The following is a 17,296-nucleotide window of genomic DNA, read 5'->3' as shown; positions in this document are numbered from 1 at the left end:
CTCCATAATTTATTTCCTACTCCCACAGCCACAGCCACGTCAATAACAACAGACTAGCCCACCTCCACAACATATAAGATACCAACTGATGAGTTTCTAATGGAGTGCTATTTACGAATCTCCCTCTTGTCAGTTTGAGTGAGACTTTTTAAACTGAATGGGTTAGATACTGCCTACATTTATACATTCATAAGTTGAATAAAGTCATCTGTAGATTTTACTCAGTTTCAAGGGGATTTTTCAAACTGGAATAGTTAGACATAGCCTTCACTGACCTGCACATTATGAGACTTTGAACTGGAGGGGTTAGAAACAGCCTCCATTAACCCAGTCAATAAGAGATACAGGGTGACCCCCCCAAAAACTCCAACATTTCAAAGGTAAATGAAAAAATAAATGGTTAAAGATAATCAAAATATTATTTGCACACATGAAACTTCATTCAATACAGTTTTTATTCATCATGTTTTAAAGATGACACCCTCCAAATGGTGGCCGTCATTGTCTATACACGCTTGCAGGCGATTTCTGAAGGCTGCCACGGCTCGACGGGTCATGTCGCGTGGAACAGCGGCTACCTTCTGCTGAATAGCAACCTTAAGGGCTTCAAGAGTTTAGGGTCAATGAGTTTACAGAGCCACTCAAATGAAAATGAGCTTTGTCACTGCACAAGAGAATAGCATCTTCCGGAACACGTTGCAGAACGTTCTCGCATAACTCCATGCAGCTTATCCAGTCTCTCACATTGAGTTCTTGCACAACCATCATTTTGTATGGATGGAGGTGAAGGTCTTTGTGCAAGATTCTCCTTGCAGTTTCCCGGGATATCCCTACAGCTAAAGCATGCTTCCGCACAGAACGTCTCGGAGACTGCACAACAGATCGTCCCAATGCTTCAATATTCTCAGGCGTACGAGTGCTCCTAGGTCGACCAGGTGATTTTCTTTTTAAAGCTGAGCCTGTTGCCCTGAATTCTCAACCCACTCCAAGATGGTTTTCTGATCTGGAACGTTATGGTTCTGTGGAATACTGAAACATCTTCGAAAGGCCTTCTGCACAGTGATTACGGGACGGTTATTTGTGAAAAAAGCTTCGACAGCAAACGCACGGTGTGCTCCCGACCACGCCATGTTGGCAACTGAGGACGGTTGGGGTTGGGCTACCAACAGACCCTAGCCCCGCCCCTCCCGCCTCACTACTGCCAGTAGTGGGAGTTTTTTTGGGGTCACCCTGTATAATTCCTAAATTGAATAGTTATGTGGAGACAAAAAGAATAACCTACAAAACTTATCACTGGACTGTCCGGCTTAACAACTTAATTCCTGGTTCTTAGTTTGTTCATGCCAATACCAGACAATATCATTCTCTCTGTCGCACTTCAAATTTTCACTTTTAACAGTTTTCTGATGCATACAGGGAGATCAACGTTGGGTCTCTGCGTCAAGACCCTCATACAGTTTTCTACATGCTTGGTGGTCTTTTGGGTTAAAGTACTTCAACTGAAGGTGGTCTGGTCCATAATGGTCTACTTCCAATGGGAGGATGGGTTTACTGTTCACATTATGCTGGTCAAAGGTGAGACACTGCTCACTCTCGCCTTACATTTCTGGAGTGAGTAGCCTAAGGCTGCACCTCTACACTCCTAATAAGACAATACATAAATGAAGTACAGGCAGCTGAAGAAGTTTCATCCATCTTCCAATCCCGTGTCGCCCCATGAGGAGCGCAGGAGCCCGGGACTAGACTAGTTGGTCCTGACATTTAAGATGAGTGACAAGCCTCACTGATCTCTGAGTGGCATTACGTGAGCAATAAACCCCAACCACCCCTTGGATATACACCTACACCAGCTCAATCCAACTGGGGAGCCTTAATTACCCACTAAACCACCAGGCGCCATAATTTGCTTATGTGGTTACCACCAGCGCAGTAAATGATTTCCTGGTGTACAGGAAACCATTTAGCTTGCCACTCAGTGTAGTAACCCACAGGCAGAAGGAAGAGGAAAGAATGAAGGAAAGCAAGAGAGAAGAGTGAATGTAAAGTCACCTGTAGGCAGAAGGAAGAGGAATGGATGAAGGAAAGAAAGAAAAGGAAGAAAGGAAGAGAGGAAAGGGGAGACACCCAAAGTAGCACTACACTGTGTAAGTGGATGGTGAGCATCCCCACCCACATACTGAAATTAAGGCTACTGTATATCTAACCCCTTCAGCTCATAAATTCACTACTGGACTAAAATAAAATCCATCCATCCATCTCTCATCCAATCCTACTTTGCCCCATGAGGAGCGTAGGAGCCCGGGGCTAGGCAGTTGTCTCGACATTTATGATGAGTGACCAGCCTCACTCATCCCTGAGTGGCATTACATGAGCAATCAACCCCAAGCACCCCTTGGATATAAACCTTCACCGGCTCAATCCAACTGGAGCACAATAATTACCCACTAAACCATCAGGTGCCAAAATTTGGCTATATGGTTACCACCCAGCATAGTAAATGGTTTCCTGGTGTGCAGGAAACTATTTGGCTTGTCACTCAGTGTAGAGTCACCCACAGGCAGAAGGAAAAGGAAAGAATGAAGGAAATAAAGACAGAAGAAGGAGTGTAAAGTCACCCGTAGGCAGAAGGACAAGGAAAGAATGAAGGAAAGAAAGACAGAAGTGGATGGAAAGAAAGAAGGATGGAAGAGAGGAAAAGGCAGACATCCGAGAGCAGCACTACATCGAGTGAGTGGATGGTGAGCGCCTCACCAACCACACAAAATAACATCCGAAGATAGCAAAAATATTAAGCAAAATATGTCAGCACAGAGGTCTCTTGCCATTTCCTGACTATTTTATAAACTCTCTCCAGCACCACAGCAAGAATGAACTAAACCAATGCATCATGGGACTCAAGGGGTTAACGTGATCAAGCTAGAGAGACATTCATTCACATCATTCTACAAAGCAAATGAGAAAAGGATTGAAGGATGCATCTGGCTGGGCCACCCTTAACAAAATAAACTTGTAGATGCCAATATCAATCTATTTTTATTGTTTATTTTTAACTCTATCTCTTTCAATCCAATGACATCTTTAACTTACATTCTTTCTATCCCCTCATGATTTTATTCACTTTAGGACAGACCCCTAGTACTGCAGTAACTGTTGTAATTGTTGTAGTTGTAGCCACAGCTTCATCTGAAATGTAAACTCAGTGGACTACAGGCAGATGCTGCCTTCCTTCTGGAGTCCACCATCCTCCTTTTAGGGAATAAGGAGGGGAGATGAGAGATGCTTATATGACTAGACAGCAGAGCTGCAGTTAAGTCTGTGCCACCACATGTAGGTCTCTCTCTCCACCACCAGTGAATGGGTTAATGACGTCTATACCTAACCCCTCCAGTTCAAAAAGTCTATCATAAGCTGAATAAAGCCCTCTGGAGACAATAAGAATAAAATGTTTAAGAATACATCATTAGACTGAAGGGATTAAGTCAACAGCAATTCAGAATATAAATGTACAGAACCATGAAAGCTTTTATATACATGATAATAACTTGAAAATACTGTAGCTCCATTGCTATCTCAATTTACCATGCAAATGTTAACAGGAAAAAACATAAACATAATCTGATAATAGAGACTAACATGACCCAGGATATTATGGAAATTATGAAGAAGTGGGAGATAAGAAGAAAAGTTTGTGCACAGAAGACGAGGAGGAAAACAGACATTAAAAAATAAAAAGTTAGAGACATGAGAAAAGTAAAGAATGAAAGTAGAAATAGTGGATGCTGTGAAAGATGAGAGGAAAAAAAATCTGTGCAAAGAGGAGGAGGAAGAAGAGAAGGAAATGAGAGATGCAAAGCAAAAGAGTTATATGAGAAAATGAAAAGAGAATAAATGGATGCAGTAAGACACAGATGAAGTGTCTATGCAAAGACAAGGAGGAGGAGAAGGGGGAGATAAAAAAAAGGATATAAAAATTTCCAAGATTCAAAGTTGTGCTGATATACAGAGAGGATGTATGACAACCTGACAATAAGGACAGTGTGGCAGATGATCTGAACAAGAAGGAAAAAAAATATATTAATAAAGCACCCTGATGGATGGATGGAGGGAAGAATGAAAGATGGAGGACAGGACAAAAAGAAAGGAAGGAAGGATGATAGGCTGGAAGAAATGATAAGCTTGAAAGAAGGCAGGAAGAAAGGAAAGGGTGATGCAGGAAGGGGAAGGAGGAATACAGGAAAGAAAAGGCTGAGTGATAAGGAAAGAGGAAAAAAAGAGAAAAAAGACGAGATTTGCTACTTTGGTCAATCTACTCTCAACCCAAGTACTGCTCACCCTACCCAAATCCATCTAATTTAACCACCCAGTCTTAGAAACCTGTCCTACCTTAGTGTATTATCCTCATCTAACCTACCCTACCCTATCCATTCCTAACCTAAAGCAAATTAATCTAACCTACCCAACCCTACCCTACCCTACTCTAACTCTACTCAACATTACCCTAATGTAACTTCCCCTACCCTAACTAGCCCTGCCCAACCCTACCCTACACTAATCTAATGTTCCCTATCCTACCCTACTCTACACTACACTAACCTACCCTACCCTAGATATTTGTCCCCACTGTTCACCACTACCTCACCTGCATCATTCTTCACAAAGTGAACAAACTATAACATCTCCCCCCTCCCCCTCTTGCCAAGACCAATCCCACGACCTAGGCTGCTACTCTGCTTTTTATGTCTCTGTAACTAACCTTTTTTGGATAACTCCGCTAATCACAATCTTTCTTTACCCTTAACTGAAACTAAGAATAATGTACCTTTACTCAACCACACCTCCTGCTCACTCACCAAGACCCGCCCCATGACCTAGTTCACTACGCTGACCTAGCTACTCTGCTTGTAGTGTGTCTCTGTAGGAATAAACTGACCTGCTCAGAGCGTCTCTGCACCAACATGCCCAGCACTTTGGAGAAGAATGATGCCAGCAGTGGGTTCAGTGGCTTCTCTTGCTTTAGGAATCTGGCAATGGATAAAAACAGCATGAGAATAACATTGATTACTGAACCCTGAGGAGAGTATGTATATATATATATATAAGAATGCAACAACTGTATATACTGTACAGTATATGCATACAGCATTCCCTCGATTATCCGATGTAATTGAGCCACAGGCATGTCCACGTAATGGCACCATCTGGATAATGGACTTCTCCCCTGGCCCCCCTTTGTACATAACCTAACTTTGAAGGCTAGTGTAAACGGCCACTACAGTACACCATACAACACTTGTTCCTGTTGTTTAACACTATTCTATCTGGTCATGCAGACCTATAAACCACAGCCAAGCAAATGCCATGGTCAAGCAGACCCGTCAACCACAGACAAGCCCAGAAGAGGCTGGATGACTCCGTCGCTGATGCCTGTCCAGGATGCAACACAGCACCCCATACTATTAAGCACATTATGGAAGACTGCATTGCACATAATCACCTACGCCAACAACACAACATACACTCTTTGAGAGCTCTGTGGGAAGGCCCGGTCTCAGTCATGGCCTTCCTAAGGGACTTGGGGCTGTTCGGCCAGACTGCCTAGGGAACAACTACAACTACTACTACTACCACAGACAAGCAATCACCACTGCAGGGCCATACCCTGCAGTAACCATGATTTCCATCCAGATGTGAGCATTTTATCTGGATAAGCTGAAAAAATGTACGAAAAACAGTTTTGAAGAGCCAGGTCGAAGTGTCCAGATAATGGATTGTCCAGATAGTGTCTGTCTGGATAATAAAGGGATTACTGTATATGTCTTGGCATTTGGTCTGGCTTGCAGTCAATGGAAAACACCAGCTACCATGGCCAACCTCAGTCTGAGGATTCCTGAGGAGGAAGCAGGGCATCGGTTGACTGTTTATTATTATTATTATTATTATTTTTTTTAAATAACAGAACAGTGGAAAGGAAAACAAATGAAGAAAAAAAAAAATTTGATTCTGAGTGTAAAAGTATTTACAAAGCACTGTACTGCACCCACCTGTATAGGACATCAAGGAGACTGGTTGAGGCAACAAGCTTGTCAATAATGGCAGGTACATCAGCCGTCAGGAGTTCTGCTGCGAGGTTAGCATACTTGAAGCGTATCTTGAGATCACTGTCCGCCGACGGTTCATTCACAACGAGGTAAACGAGCTCATCCAGGATCTCTGCACGGGTTAGGCTGCAGGGAGAAAGGCAAGACAGCGTATTATGCTGCTCTTGGCTATACTGGTGCAGTCTGTATGGTTACCCCCTAAAAGGCTGGCAACGTTACGTACTGTCCGTGTGTGAGGAGGAAGGCATCACCTGGCCATTTTGTCTTTATTTATTAGTGAAATTGGGCATTATAGCATCCTTGTCACCTACTGTCCTGCCCTCTACCCCCCAAAGCACTGAAACAAGTAAAATACAATGTACATACATAAGTTGTAGTGCTATAAGTGTTCAAGTAAAACAGAATATACATATGTAGGTTTTATTGTTATAAGTGTTCAAGTAAAATAGAAAACACATACATAAGATTTTGAAGATGCCGAACAATGTAAAGAATGCATAAATGATATATTTAGTGTTCAGTGGCAAAGAAAAAGAAAATAAGCGAAGAGTCCGCTATCCTCGCCACGGGAGCGCCTGGTGATAAGCTGCCTGCCCGCACTCCTCCCTTGCTCCTCCCCTCCTCCTACAGTCAGCAGAGGCGTACTACCATGTAAGTAACACCTCTTACCTTCATTTTTCATCCATTTTCATCGATTTATGGATGTTTAGGTTTATTCCTTGTTACTTTACTTTTCCGAAAATATGCCACCCCACAAGGTCATATACAGTAATTAGTAAGTCGCCCGCCCATAAGGATTTAAGGCCATGTCCACACCAAATGCTTGTTGGCATGGGCATCTCTGCAACATACTGTACACAAGTTCTCACCCGCACTTGCCTGCAAAGAGGGTGGCCACGTGTAGCTATGGGTTACATCTTATAGTGATGAAAAACTCCCACACACACACACACACAGACACACAGACACACACAGACACACACACACACACACACACACACACACACAAACACACACACACCAGTAAGCATTTGGTGGGGATGTGGCCTAATGCAAAAATTCAGTGAGTAGAATTTACCCCTTCAATCCAATGATGTGCTTTACCAATTTATTCTTGATAGTTTCACATGCTTTTATTGTTTCTGGGAGACCTATTGTACTGAAAGGGTAAATGAAAGCTATACCAAACCTTTCCAGTTTGAAAAGTTTCTCCAAACCCAAATAAAAGTGTGGAGACAGCATGAATAAAATGCAAAGTAGGGCATCAGACTGAAGAGGTTAACACTTTCTGCCCTGATACTATTTTCAATTTTATTTTTGTAGATATCTGGCAATTTGACTTAACATTTGGGAAGCACTCTCGTAGTGAAAGGGGAAATGATGACTCCAGCTAACCTTTCAGTTCACGAGGTCTATCCCAGGGTGAATAAAATCATCTATAGACGGCAGGAATACAAATGGTGACAGAGGGGGACACCTTCATGTGGTGGCATCAGCATGATTGGGTGGTGTAGCTGCTTAGCTATGAAAACTTTCCTCAGTCCCCTCCCCCTCCCCTGAAGGGAGGATGGTGGACTGCCAAATGAGGGCAACTTCAGCCTGCAGTCCACCAGGCTTATATTCCATGGAACTTGGGCTACAAGTACAGTACAGTATTTATATATCTATCAACTTTCTGTTCTAAGCCATGAAAAGCACAAAGCATACATCATGAAAAGGTTAATACTGTAATAAAATCTACAGTACTTACAAAACAATCAATTTCCCGTTCTGAGCCATGCAAGAATAAGACAGTATCATGTATATGCAATGTTCAACAGGTTAATAATAGACTTATTGTGTTGATGAAATTAATAAAAAAATTTACAGTACTTACAAATCAATCAATTTCCTGTTTTGAGCCTTGCATTCTTGAAGGAGCTCATCCTCATCCATAAGTTCCGAGAGGGTGACATCCTGGGGAAAAAAAAAAAAAAAAAGAAGTTGTAACAGCAACATAATACTAGCATATGATGTTAGTCATGAAGAAGTGCTATGGAAAGGAAATGCAGTAAACCTATACTGTATTCTTTTTCTTCTAACTTGGCCTAAAATTGCCACCCCTCAGTCTTAAAAGCCAAGTTGTGACAATATAACAACCAGAACACAAAAATATAATGCTAGTCATGAAGAGGTGCTAGAGCATGGAAATGACACATGACTAGAAGTAACAGCATAAACTACATCTACAAAGATTTTACTCAGGCTTGCTCTTCAATTCATCTCTCCCTCTTAAATGCTGACTTGTAACACCAGAATATGATGCTAGAATGGAAAAAGTGTAATGGAAATCTTGTAAAATCCTTGCCTAATCTTTTCTGACATTTAGCTCTGTGAAATAAGAGGCGGTGGCCCAATCAGTAGAGGTGGCCTGCAGTCCTACTGGACCCAGGGTCAAATCCCCGCTGGAGCAGGGAACAGTTTAAGGACTTGAATTTCATGAAATCAGACTTTACTGATCTACCAGAAGACCCGTCGACATGTTGTAAAAATACCCCCGCTAATACCAATACACCAGACCTGTATGAGACAGCCCTAGCATGTACTCAATGTGGATGGTGGGTGTTAGCGCCGAAGTGGTGACATGCAGAGAGGTGTATGGTATGTAGGAGGACTACTGGGCCTTGAGAGCAGGCTGTGAAGCCTATGCCCAGAGTCAGACACACACACACACACACACACACACACACACAAAAGCAGTAGGTAACAATTCTATCATCCTATCTTTTGTTGCCCAATTACAAGTGTGGTGTCCAGGGCTAAACTTAACAGCACCTCCTATGTGATACATTGTGCATATGTGTTAGTAATCTCTTGCATGTTATCTGTCTTTTATAACACCAAAGTAATGCTGAAGAGGGATGCCTTCATGTGGCGGGACTAATATAACCCAGTACCTCCACAGCCAAGTTATGTACACTTCCCTCAATTCCCTTCGTATCTTCCAAAAGCATGATTGAAAGCAGAAGTTTGACTTCAGTAGCTGACAGTCTACCAGGTTCACATTCAGATGAACCTGGGGTTGAGACTATTACAAGTACACAAATAACATATTCATTCATTTATTCATTATCATCTGATCCTGGGTTGCCCCATGAGAAGCATAGAAGCCCAGGGTTAGGCAAGGTGGTCCTGACATTTAAGATGAGAGTGACCAGCCTCACTCATCCCTGAGCGGCATTACGTGAGCAATAAACCCCAACCACCTCTTGGATATAAACCTTCACCGGCTCAATCCGATTGAAGCGCCTTAATTACCCACTAAACCACCAGGTGCCATAATTTTGTTATATGGTTACCATCCAGCATAGTAAATGGTTTCCTGGTGTACAGGAAACCATTTGGCTTGTCACTCAGTGCAGAGTCACCCACAAGGAGATGGAGGAGGAAAGAGTAAAGCAAAAAAAAAAAAAGAAAAAGAAAAAAGGGAGTGTAAAGTCATCCACAGGCAGAAGAGGAAAGGATGAAGGAAAGAAAACCAGAAGAGGAAGAATGGAAGATAGGAAAGGGCAGACACCCAAAGCAGTATTACATCAAGTGAGTGGATGGTGAGTGCCCCCCACCTACCATGGTGAAACAATACACACCAATATATTCTTAGCAACCATTAGCCAGTGTATTTAGTAAATATGGTGAAACAGTACACACCAATATATTCTTAGCAACCACTGGCAAGTGTACTTCGCATATACTGTATGTTGATGCGGTACACAGCAATATTATCGTACCAGCAACCATTAACCAGTGTACTTGGTAAATATGTTGATACTGTACAAATAGAAGTGTAAAAAAAAAAACAGGACTTACTTCCTTTTGTAGAAGAGTTTCTATCTGGGCGGAGGAACCAAAGTTGTACTTCCAAAACATCTTGTTTCACCTGAAAATCAACAATGAAAAAGATAACCAGCTATATTGTATAACTTCATTCATATTACTTTTACAGTGAAATCATTTTACAGGAGTGTACTGTATTTGTGCTGTGATGAGGAGAGGTAGACTGAGATGGTTTGGGAATGTGGAGAAGATGGAGGACGATAACTGGGTGCAGAAAGTGAGAAATGTTAATGTTATGGGCAGGGCTGTGAGAGGTACAAAGACCTGGGACGAGGTCATTAACTGTGACCTCAGGGATATGGGACTGAATAGGGGAGCTGCCAGAGATCGAGCAGCATGGAGAGCCGTCATTAGGTGACCATGGCCAACGCATGAAAGCATGCTAGAGCCTTCAAAAATGAATGAGTGAATCATATACAGTCTAACACAGTAGGGTGGTCCTTATTACTTTCGGGGAAAATTAATTCTGGAATACTTTATTTGCTGGCATTGTATATTGTGAGTTTAGTTGTAAACTGTTGAGACACCAGATTTTTGTCAAATTGGATGATATTTACTGGTGGCAATCTTAACCAAAGTCTGAGACTAATAAGCAAAATTATTGTTGTGATAATAATCTTTTTAGTTACCGGTACTTGAAAAAAAGTGTTTGCTTTAGGCCTAATTCATTGGAGGCGACATTTTAGCAATACAAAACCTATATTTTTCTTCTTTTTTCGGTGATTTGCCTTCTGAGTTATTAAGCACTTATTTACTATGACTGAAGTGAAACTGTCAACGCCAGTGATGAAAAGCAGGAGCAAAAGCAAGATTTGTCTTGTTGACCAACCAAGACTACTTGGAAGTAAATTATCTTCTTGTGGAGAAGTGTTAGCATGACTTTTTTACCTAATGTAAGAACAGATGAAAGATCTCTTTGACACTGCAAACATGAATGCCATTGACCTCATCAAAAATTGTGAGGATAAGGAGTTTCTTGTGGCTCAGAGGGAGAAAGGGAGGCAAGGCTCTATGTTGGGTAGAGGTATACCTCAATACTGTACACGATACCTCTAGATGCGATACCCCGGCTTAACAGGGGGGTAGAAATACCACCATACCCCGCCTAACAATGGCCAAACCCCAGTTTAACAATGGATTTGATTTTTTGAGTCCCGGAGGATTGGAAGTCAGGTATAATTATTCATTGCAGCCTTTATAAACGAAACAAAACAATATCATGGTGACTTGAACATCAGTCAACTCACTTCTACATATAAATTATACAAATGGAGATCCACAATACTATGATATATAGATCAGCAATGCACCCATGACTACTACTGACAAGTCTCATTATTAAGTCTATTCATTATCACCTTACTGAGGTACAATGGGCTCACACAGTATGTGTGATCACAGTGCACGAACTGCATAGTACATGAGTGACCAAAATCATAACCGTAAAATTTTGAATGCGCGAGTTTAGCCCATAATAAGAGAGGCAGAGATGACGAGTGGATCAAAGCTGCTATTTTCCCAGACTAAATGATCCCTCTCCCCCCGCATGACATGCCCATCGTGACATCAGTCGTTACGTAGATGCACAAGCCGTACCAGGCTTCGAGGACGTAACATTGGCGGACGTACGAGAGGCGCACACTGCTACCAAGGAACAGCCTCCCCAGGAAGTGTTGCATCGGGCTGACAAGGCTGAGGCTGAGCCCGAGGCCAGGCAGAGTCAAGTAGGCTACAGGTGCCTAGTGTGATGCAAGGCGGCACGGAACCATCTACGTCATGGTTAAGCAAGATCTGTGCGGCAGTAGATAAGCTCAAAGAAGAACTGAAGGAACAGGAAATCTGCCATCAAAGAATGGAGGAGGTTCTTGCTAATATTGACAAAGCCTTCCGTTTCTACACAGACAGGCACAGGCAAGAAATTAACAGGAAGAAGCAGACAATCATAACAAGTTACACATGGCGACCTCAAGAAAGTGAAAGTGAGGAACCAGCTACATCGTCTGATCCAGTTCCTGTAAAGAAAGAAGAGGATGCAATGTCAGTTGTGTCAACATTAGACCTCGAAGAGTTTTTGGCCGAAGTGACTGAGTCTCAGGTTAGGGGGGAAGGTGTTCAAGAGGAGTCTAGTTATGAGGAGGAAAGTGTTGATGTGGTGGGTGGTGCAGTGGCTGGTGCAGCAGAGGCACTTTAAGTGTGTTGCCACGCCTTGGAACCCCTACTATCTAAGCCCATCAGGACTATCATCTACCGTTTTTAAGGTGACTGACCATAGTTTTGTTATTTTAGCTATATCCGTAGTATATGTCGTTAAAATTTTCCCTTTATTAAAATATCAAGGTTTGAGGGGGTCCCGCCCTTATGTTATTTTTCCATAAGATAATGTATTCACAGTATGCGAGGTCATGTACCGTCCATCCACTTGCATACTGTGCGAGCCCATTGTAGCCACTCATGTGGCTCCATAAATCACAATGTTGTATATTTTTACAAGTCCAAACAGTTGTTTTTATGTTCATCTTGCTTTTTCCACTACATTCTGTGTCACTCAATTTTGGAAACTTTTTCTATTGCACATGACACCTTCCTGAGGATGGGGTGGGCATTGCCCCCACACTCCATCCCTAAGTTTATTAATTGCCTCTAATAAATTTGTAAAGGAAACAGTACTGAAGAAATCATTTATACTGATGAATACAACTTACTGTAAGCAAAAATTTATCAGTATCATTAGAGTGACTTTGTAAAATTTACCCATGACTGCTAATTAAACATTAATCCCCAAAATACTCGATGTACACCACTGTTGTATAAAATAATTTCGACTAATACACCAACAATCTAATCAATGTAACGCTGACGTAAATCTTCTGAAGAAAAAAAAAAAATAATAATAATAATTACGTCCATGTTCCACAATTTTATCAAATAAGGAAAAACTGGGTTCCGACCTCACCTTGATATGAAGAAGCTGCTCATATTACTTCACTACCGTTGCACTAGGCACGAAATCAACATCAATTCGACGCCATGACGGAAAATTAAGGCAGGTGGAAGGGTGGAAATAATAGCTACGGTGAAAATCCAATCCGCCCTTCAGACCTGAGCTCCCTGTTGATTTGGCATTGACACTCAGTTTTCGCGTATATATGGACGATTGTAAGGGTTATCTGGATGTGCCCAAAGTTCCTTTGTGTGTCAGCTGGGCCTGAAAATTTTTTAAGCGTCCTCAATTTCTGGAAAATGTGAGAAATAGGAAGAGAAGACGATATCGAGCAGCCGTCGTGTCACAAACAAACAAGATGATGCAAAATGGCGCTGGCTAGTAAATATTTCACCCTATTTTATGCATTTTTCTTGCCTCCCTGTCCATCAATTAATAATAAGACACACCTACTAATTTTTTCTTTCATATTTAATAAGAGTGCCGGCTGTTGATATAGACATAAAACATCCTGAAACCCTTATGTTTAATAATGAATGCCCTCCAGTACGACTTCTTATCTCTAGTGTATTATCTAATAATCACCTTTATTTATTATTGCCTGCTATATTAATATTCAAAATAATAGTATAATGGCAGTTATTGTCTTTCTCACAAAGACGCCTGAATAATTCACGCTAACGGAATGCTGTTTGAACGACTCGAGAGAAAGCGACCTGGAGCTAATGATTTTTTTTTTTCCCCCTCCATGATGATAAGGTGCTAGGGGGTGCCTTCATGTGGTGGCACTTATACCAACAGCGGTGGAGTTGCCCGGTTAAGCGTCCCTAACTCTTTCCCTATCCTCTTAAATCCCTAAAGAAATGTCCGTAAATCCTGTCCTTATCCCCCGAAAGGCGGATGTGGATTATAGGAGAGGGCAACCAGACTGCAGTCAACAGGATTCACATTTCAGATGAGCCTGGTGCTACAATTACTACTCCTTCTACTACTTTTGCTAAGTTGCTACAACTACTATTTCTCCTACTACTACAAGTATTACTGCATCTGCTACTACTACCACTACCACTTCTACTACTAACGTAAGCTGCTATTACTACCATCACTGCAACTACTGCTACTAACTTGCTATTACTACCAACACTGCTGCTGCTGTTGCTACTACTACTACTACTGCCGCTTCTGCCTAATAGAGAGGGGCCCGAACCTGGGAGTAGTGCCCCAGGAGGCTGCTCTATCAGTGGGTGCGTAATGACAGAGCAGTTACAGTGCCAAGGCACGCTTGGTGGGTGTCCCTTTAGCTGTCCTGGCAGGGTGCCCTGAGGCCACCACCACAGCCACTGGTAAGGCTAGTGGGCTAGGAGCCGTAGATCCACTGCCTGGACCTTGGCCTGTGCAGTGGGTGGGGCCTGTGACATCCCTTTATTAATACCAACTATGACTAAGTACAAGTTTCAAAACAAGCCTGAGGACATTAAATCATGCAGGGGTATGAGAGTGGGCTCATGGGATGTAAGAAGTTTAAGAGGTAGAGCAGGGGAAGTGGTTGAGGTATTCAATAGGAGGTGGCTGGATGTGGGATGTTTGCAGGAAGTCCAGCGCATGGGTGGATCAGCCAGAAAGATTGTTGGGATGGATTGCAATTATAAGTTGTTATGGCAGGGGGTACAGACTGATACGGGGGTGTGGGTGTGTTGGTTGCAGAGAAATGGGTGGAATGTTATGAATGTTATGAGAGTATGTGATAAGATATTAGCAGTGAATATTTTGTTCACTGGAATGATGTTTGCAATTATATCAGCATATGCTCCACAAGCAGGCTTGAATGAGGTAAAGAAGGATATATTTTGGGATGACTTAATACTGTACATGCAGTAGGTGGTATGGGGGATGATGAGATGGTAGTTTTGGGAGGGGGACTTACATGGTCATGTAGGAAAAGCAGCTCAAGGATTTGAAGGAGTACATGGAGGATGTGAATATGGTATAAGAAGTGAGGAAAGGGAAAGGATACCTGAGTTTGAGGAGGCAATGAACATCATTGTGTGCAACACACATTTTAGGAAAAGAGATTGAGCAGCATGGAGAGCCGCCATTAGGTGACCAAGGCTGACGCATGGAAGCATGTTGGAGCCTTCAAAAGTGAAATGAAGCAAATGAAACTATTATCACTACAACAACTAATAATAATAACATCACTGCTACTACTATTGCAATATTACTACCACAGTACTTACTGCATTGCTGGCTTAACATCTTCTCAGTACTGGCAGATGATGTTACTTAGCAAAAGAAAGACTTCAAACTGGATATATATACCCTTTCAGGGGATAAGGAGAGAGGTGACAAATGTGTGTATAACCAGGCAGTGGAGCTGCCTGGTTATATCAGCGCCACCATTTGAAGGAATCCCTATCCAGCATTATTCTGAAGGATAAAAATACAATATTTAAATGAAAATTTCCATGTTCTGAACAGAAAAATATATATACAGTACATCATCATCATCTTCACTGTCACCATAACCCAAATATCCTATTACAGTAAATCAAAACATATACAGAAATTGGGAAAGGAGAACAAAGAATAGGAAAAGCTATAAACAATGTATAATTAAATGGGGTGATACTTCCATTTACTCATCCACTCTATGTGTTACATTATACATCTTTCATTTTTATCAAGCCACTGTCACAGTATCAGTTGGGTTGTGCCAGTCTTCATCATCATCATCATCATCATCATCATCATCCAGACCTCCCCTCACACCTAGGAACTGGATGAGGTAGTGAGGCTGGTCACTCTCATCTTAAATGTCGAGACCAACTGCCTAGCCCTGGGCTCCTACGCTCCTCATGGGGAAATGTAGGATTGGATGATGGATGATGATATATACATCATCATCATCAGCCGTTTGAGTATCCACTGCAGGACCGGCCTATCCCTACCGAAGTCGGGACGATACAGCCAATGTATCTCTACCAAGTGGCTTAGGCTGTCTAGTAGAGATTGTATGTACGGTGAGAAGTGCTTGTAAGTGTAATTGTAGTGTTGGAGTGGCTTTGGATGTGTGTGTAGTCTGTGAACCAAGTGTAATCGGCCCGAGCAAGCCGACTGGGTGGAAGCATACTTTATAGTAAGCGACACTGTTTCAACCACAGCACCCCTTGTGTCCGCCAATGTAGTACGTGGCCAGGTGAACACTCCCAAAGCTTATCACCCTGGAGGGCGTGAACCCTGGTTCACCCGTGTACAAAATGCATGCTCTACCACTGTACCACAGAGGCTCAATATATACATACATATATATATATATATATATATATATATATATATACTGTACACAGGTACACCACCAATTTTCCGCCATCAGATGGTCCAGCACCTCTTTTAGTCCAGTCAAAATTACGAGAGGACACTACAAATTCCTGTGCACGCCAAAATAGTTTATCAAGCAGTCACAGATGGTGTTAAGTTTAGTACATGCTCACTTTGATTGCTTATACTGCCTGCCTTGGTGGTGATCCCTGTATTTTGTCTGAGTCTTAGCTTATTTTACTTTCATTCAACCCTAGTTATGGCTTCAAAAACATTTTTGCAATTAACCACTCCTAACCATCAATTTCTGTTCTTGTGAATATGACATTTCTTACAACATTTACCATTCTTTTAGTTAAGTTGACCCCTAAATACTAAATCACCACTTCAGTTTATTCTGAAAAACTACCACAGGCAAACCAAATCTTTTTTCCATTACTGGTATTTAATGAGGCACTTTACAGTATATGTGAGTGAGGAGTGCATAAAGCGTTATTACTTTTTGGGGTTGTTTATGTTTGGAAGCCAGCTGCCGCAAGGCACACTATTACCATTGTAACTGATAGTGACCTTGCCACATTGGACACCCTGATCTTCATGAATATTTTCAATCACCTATCTTTTCAGAATGGTGAATTACCAGCTATTTGGGGGGATTTAGTGCAGTAAGACATTTATATTATGCTAAAAACAACAATGAACAGGATAAGGTAGAACTGCTGAAAAGCTGGAGCATGGTGTTCCTTTACAGAAGTTGTCACACATAATTATGGTAATGGTTTGTCCACTGTTTATGATATGAAGAAGCAGAAGGGAAAAAATACTGAACTCTATGCACATAGTGATTAAAAGAAGCAAATGAGCATTAGAAAATTTATGAAAGATGGTAGGAGTACTGCTGTGAGCACGATCAAGTGATGATGGAAAGGTTGCAACAGCATCAGAGTGATAGAGTGGACTTGGTGGGTAGCATGATAATGAATCTGGCTCATTTGTTCCATAAAGAACTTAAATTAGAACATGAGTATGATTACACTGAAGGATAGTGGGTCTGGGGTGTCTTGCT

The 17,296-nt window shown here is 41.9% G+C and overlaps 1 protein-coding gene across 1 annotated transcript in view; it reads right to left on the bottom strand.

Moving 5' to 3' along the window:
* fmt (phosphatase 6 regulatory subunit 1-like protein fmt) overlaps positions 1-13,249 on the bottom strand; it is a 47,141-nt gene extending 33,892 nt beyond the window's left edge. The window contains exons 1-5 of the mRNA XM_080271072.1: positions 12,925-13,249; positions 9,945-10,014; positions 7,975-8,054; positions 6,042-6,224; positions 4,931-5,021 (exon numbers count right to left, since the gene is read on the bottom strand). Of these exons, the coding sequence (XP_080127198.1) occupies positions 4,931-5,021; positions 6,042-6,224; positions 7,975-8,054; positions 9,945-10,004 (414 nt within the window). The 5' untranslated portion in view covers positions 10,005-10,014; positions 12,925-13,249. The remainder of the gene's footprint in view (positions 1-4,930; positions 5,022-6,041; positions 6,225-7,974; positions 8,055-9,944; positions 10,015-12,924) is intronic.
* Between the last annotated feature and the right edge of the window lie 4,047 nt (positions 13,250-17,296).

The sequence above is a fragment of the Coenobita brevimanus genome, chromosome 44 (genome assembly GCF_032717465.1).
Source record: "Coenobita brevimanus isolate Jiangsu-jjx chromosome 44, ASM3271746v2, whole genome shotgun sequence".
NCBI lineage: Eukaryota > Metazoa > Arthropoda > Malacostraca > Decapoda > Coenobitidae > Coenobita > Coenobita brevimanus.
This window is presented reverse-complemented; position numbering and strand designations above follow the sequence as displayed.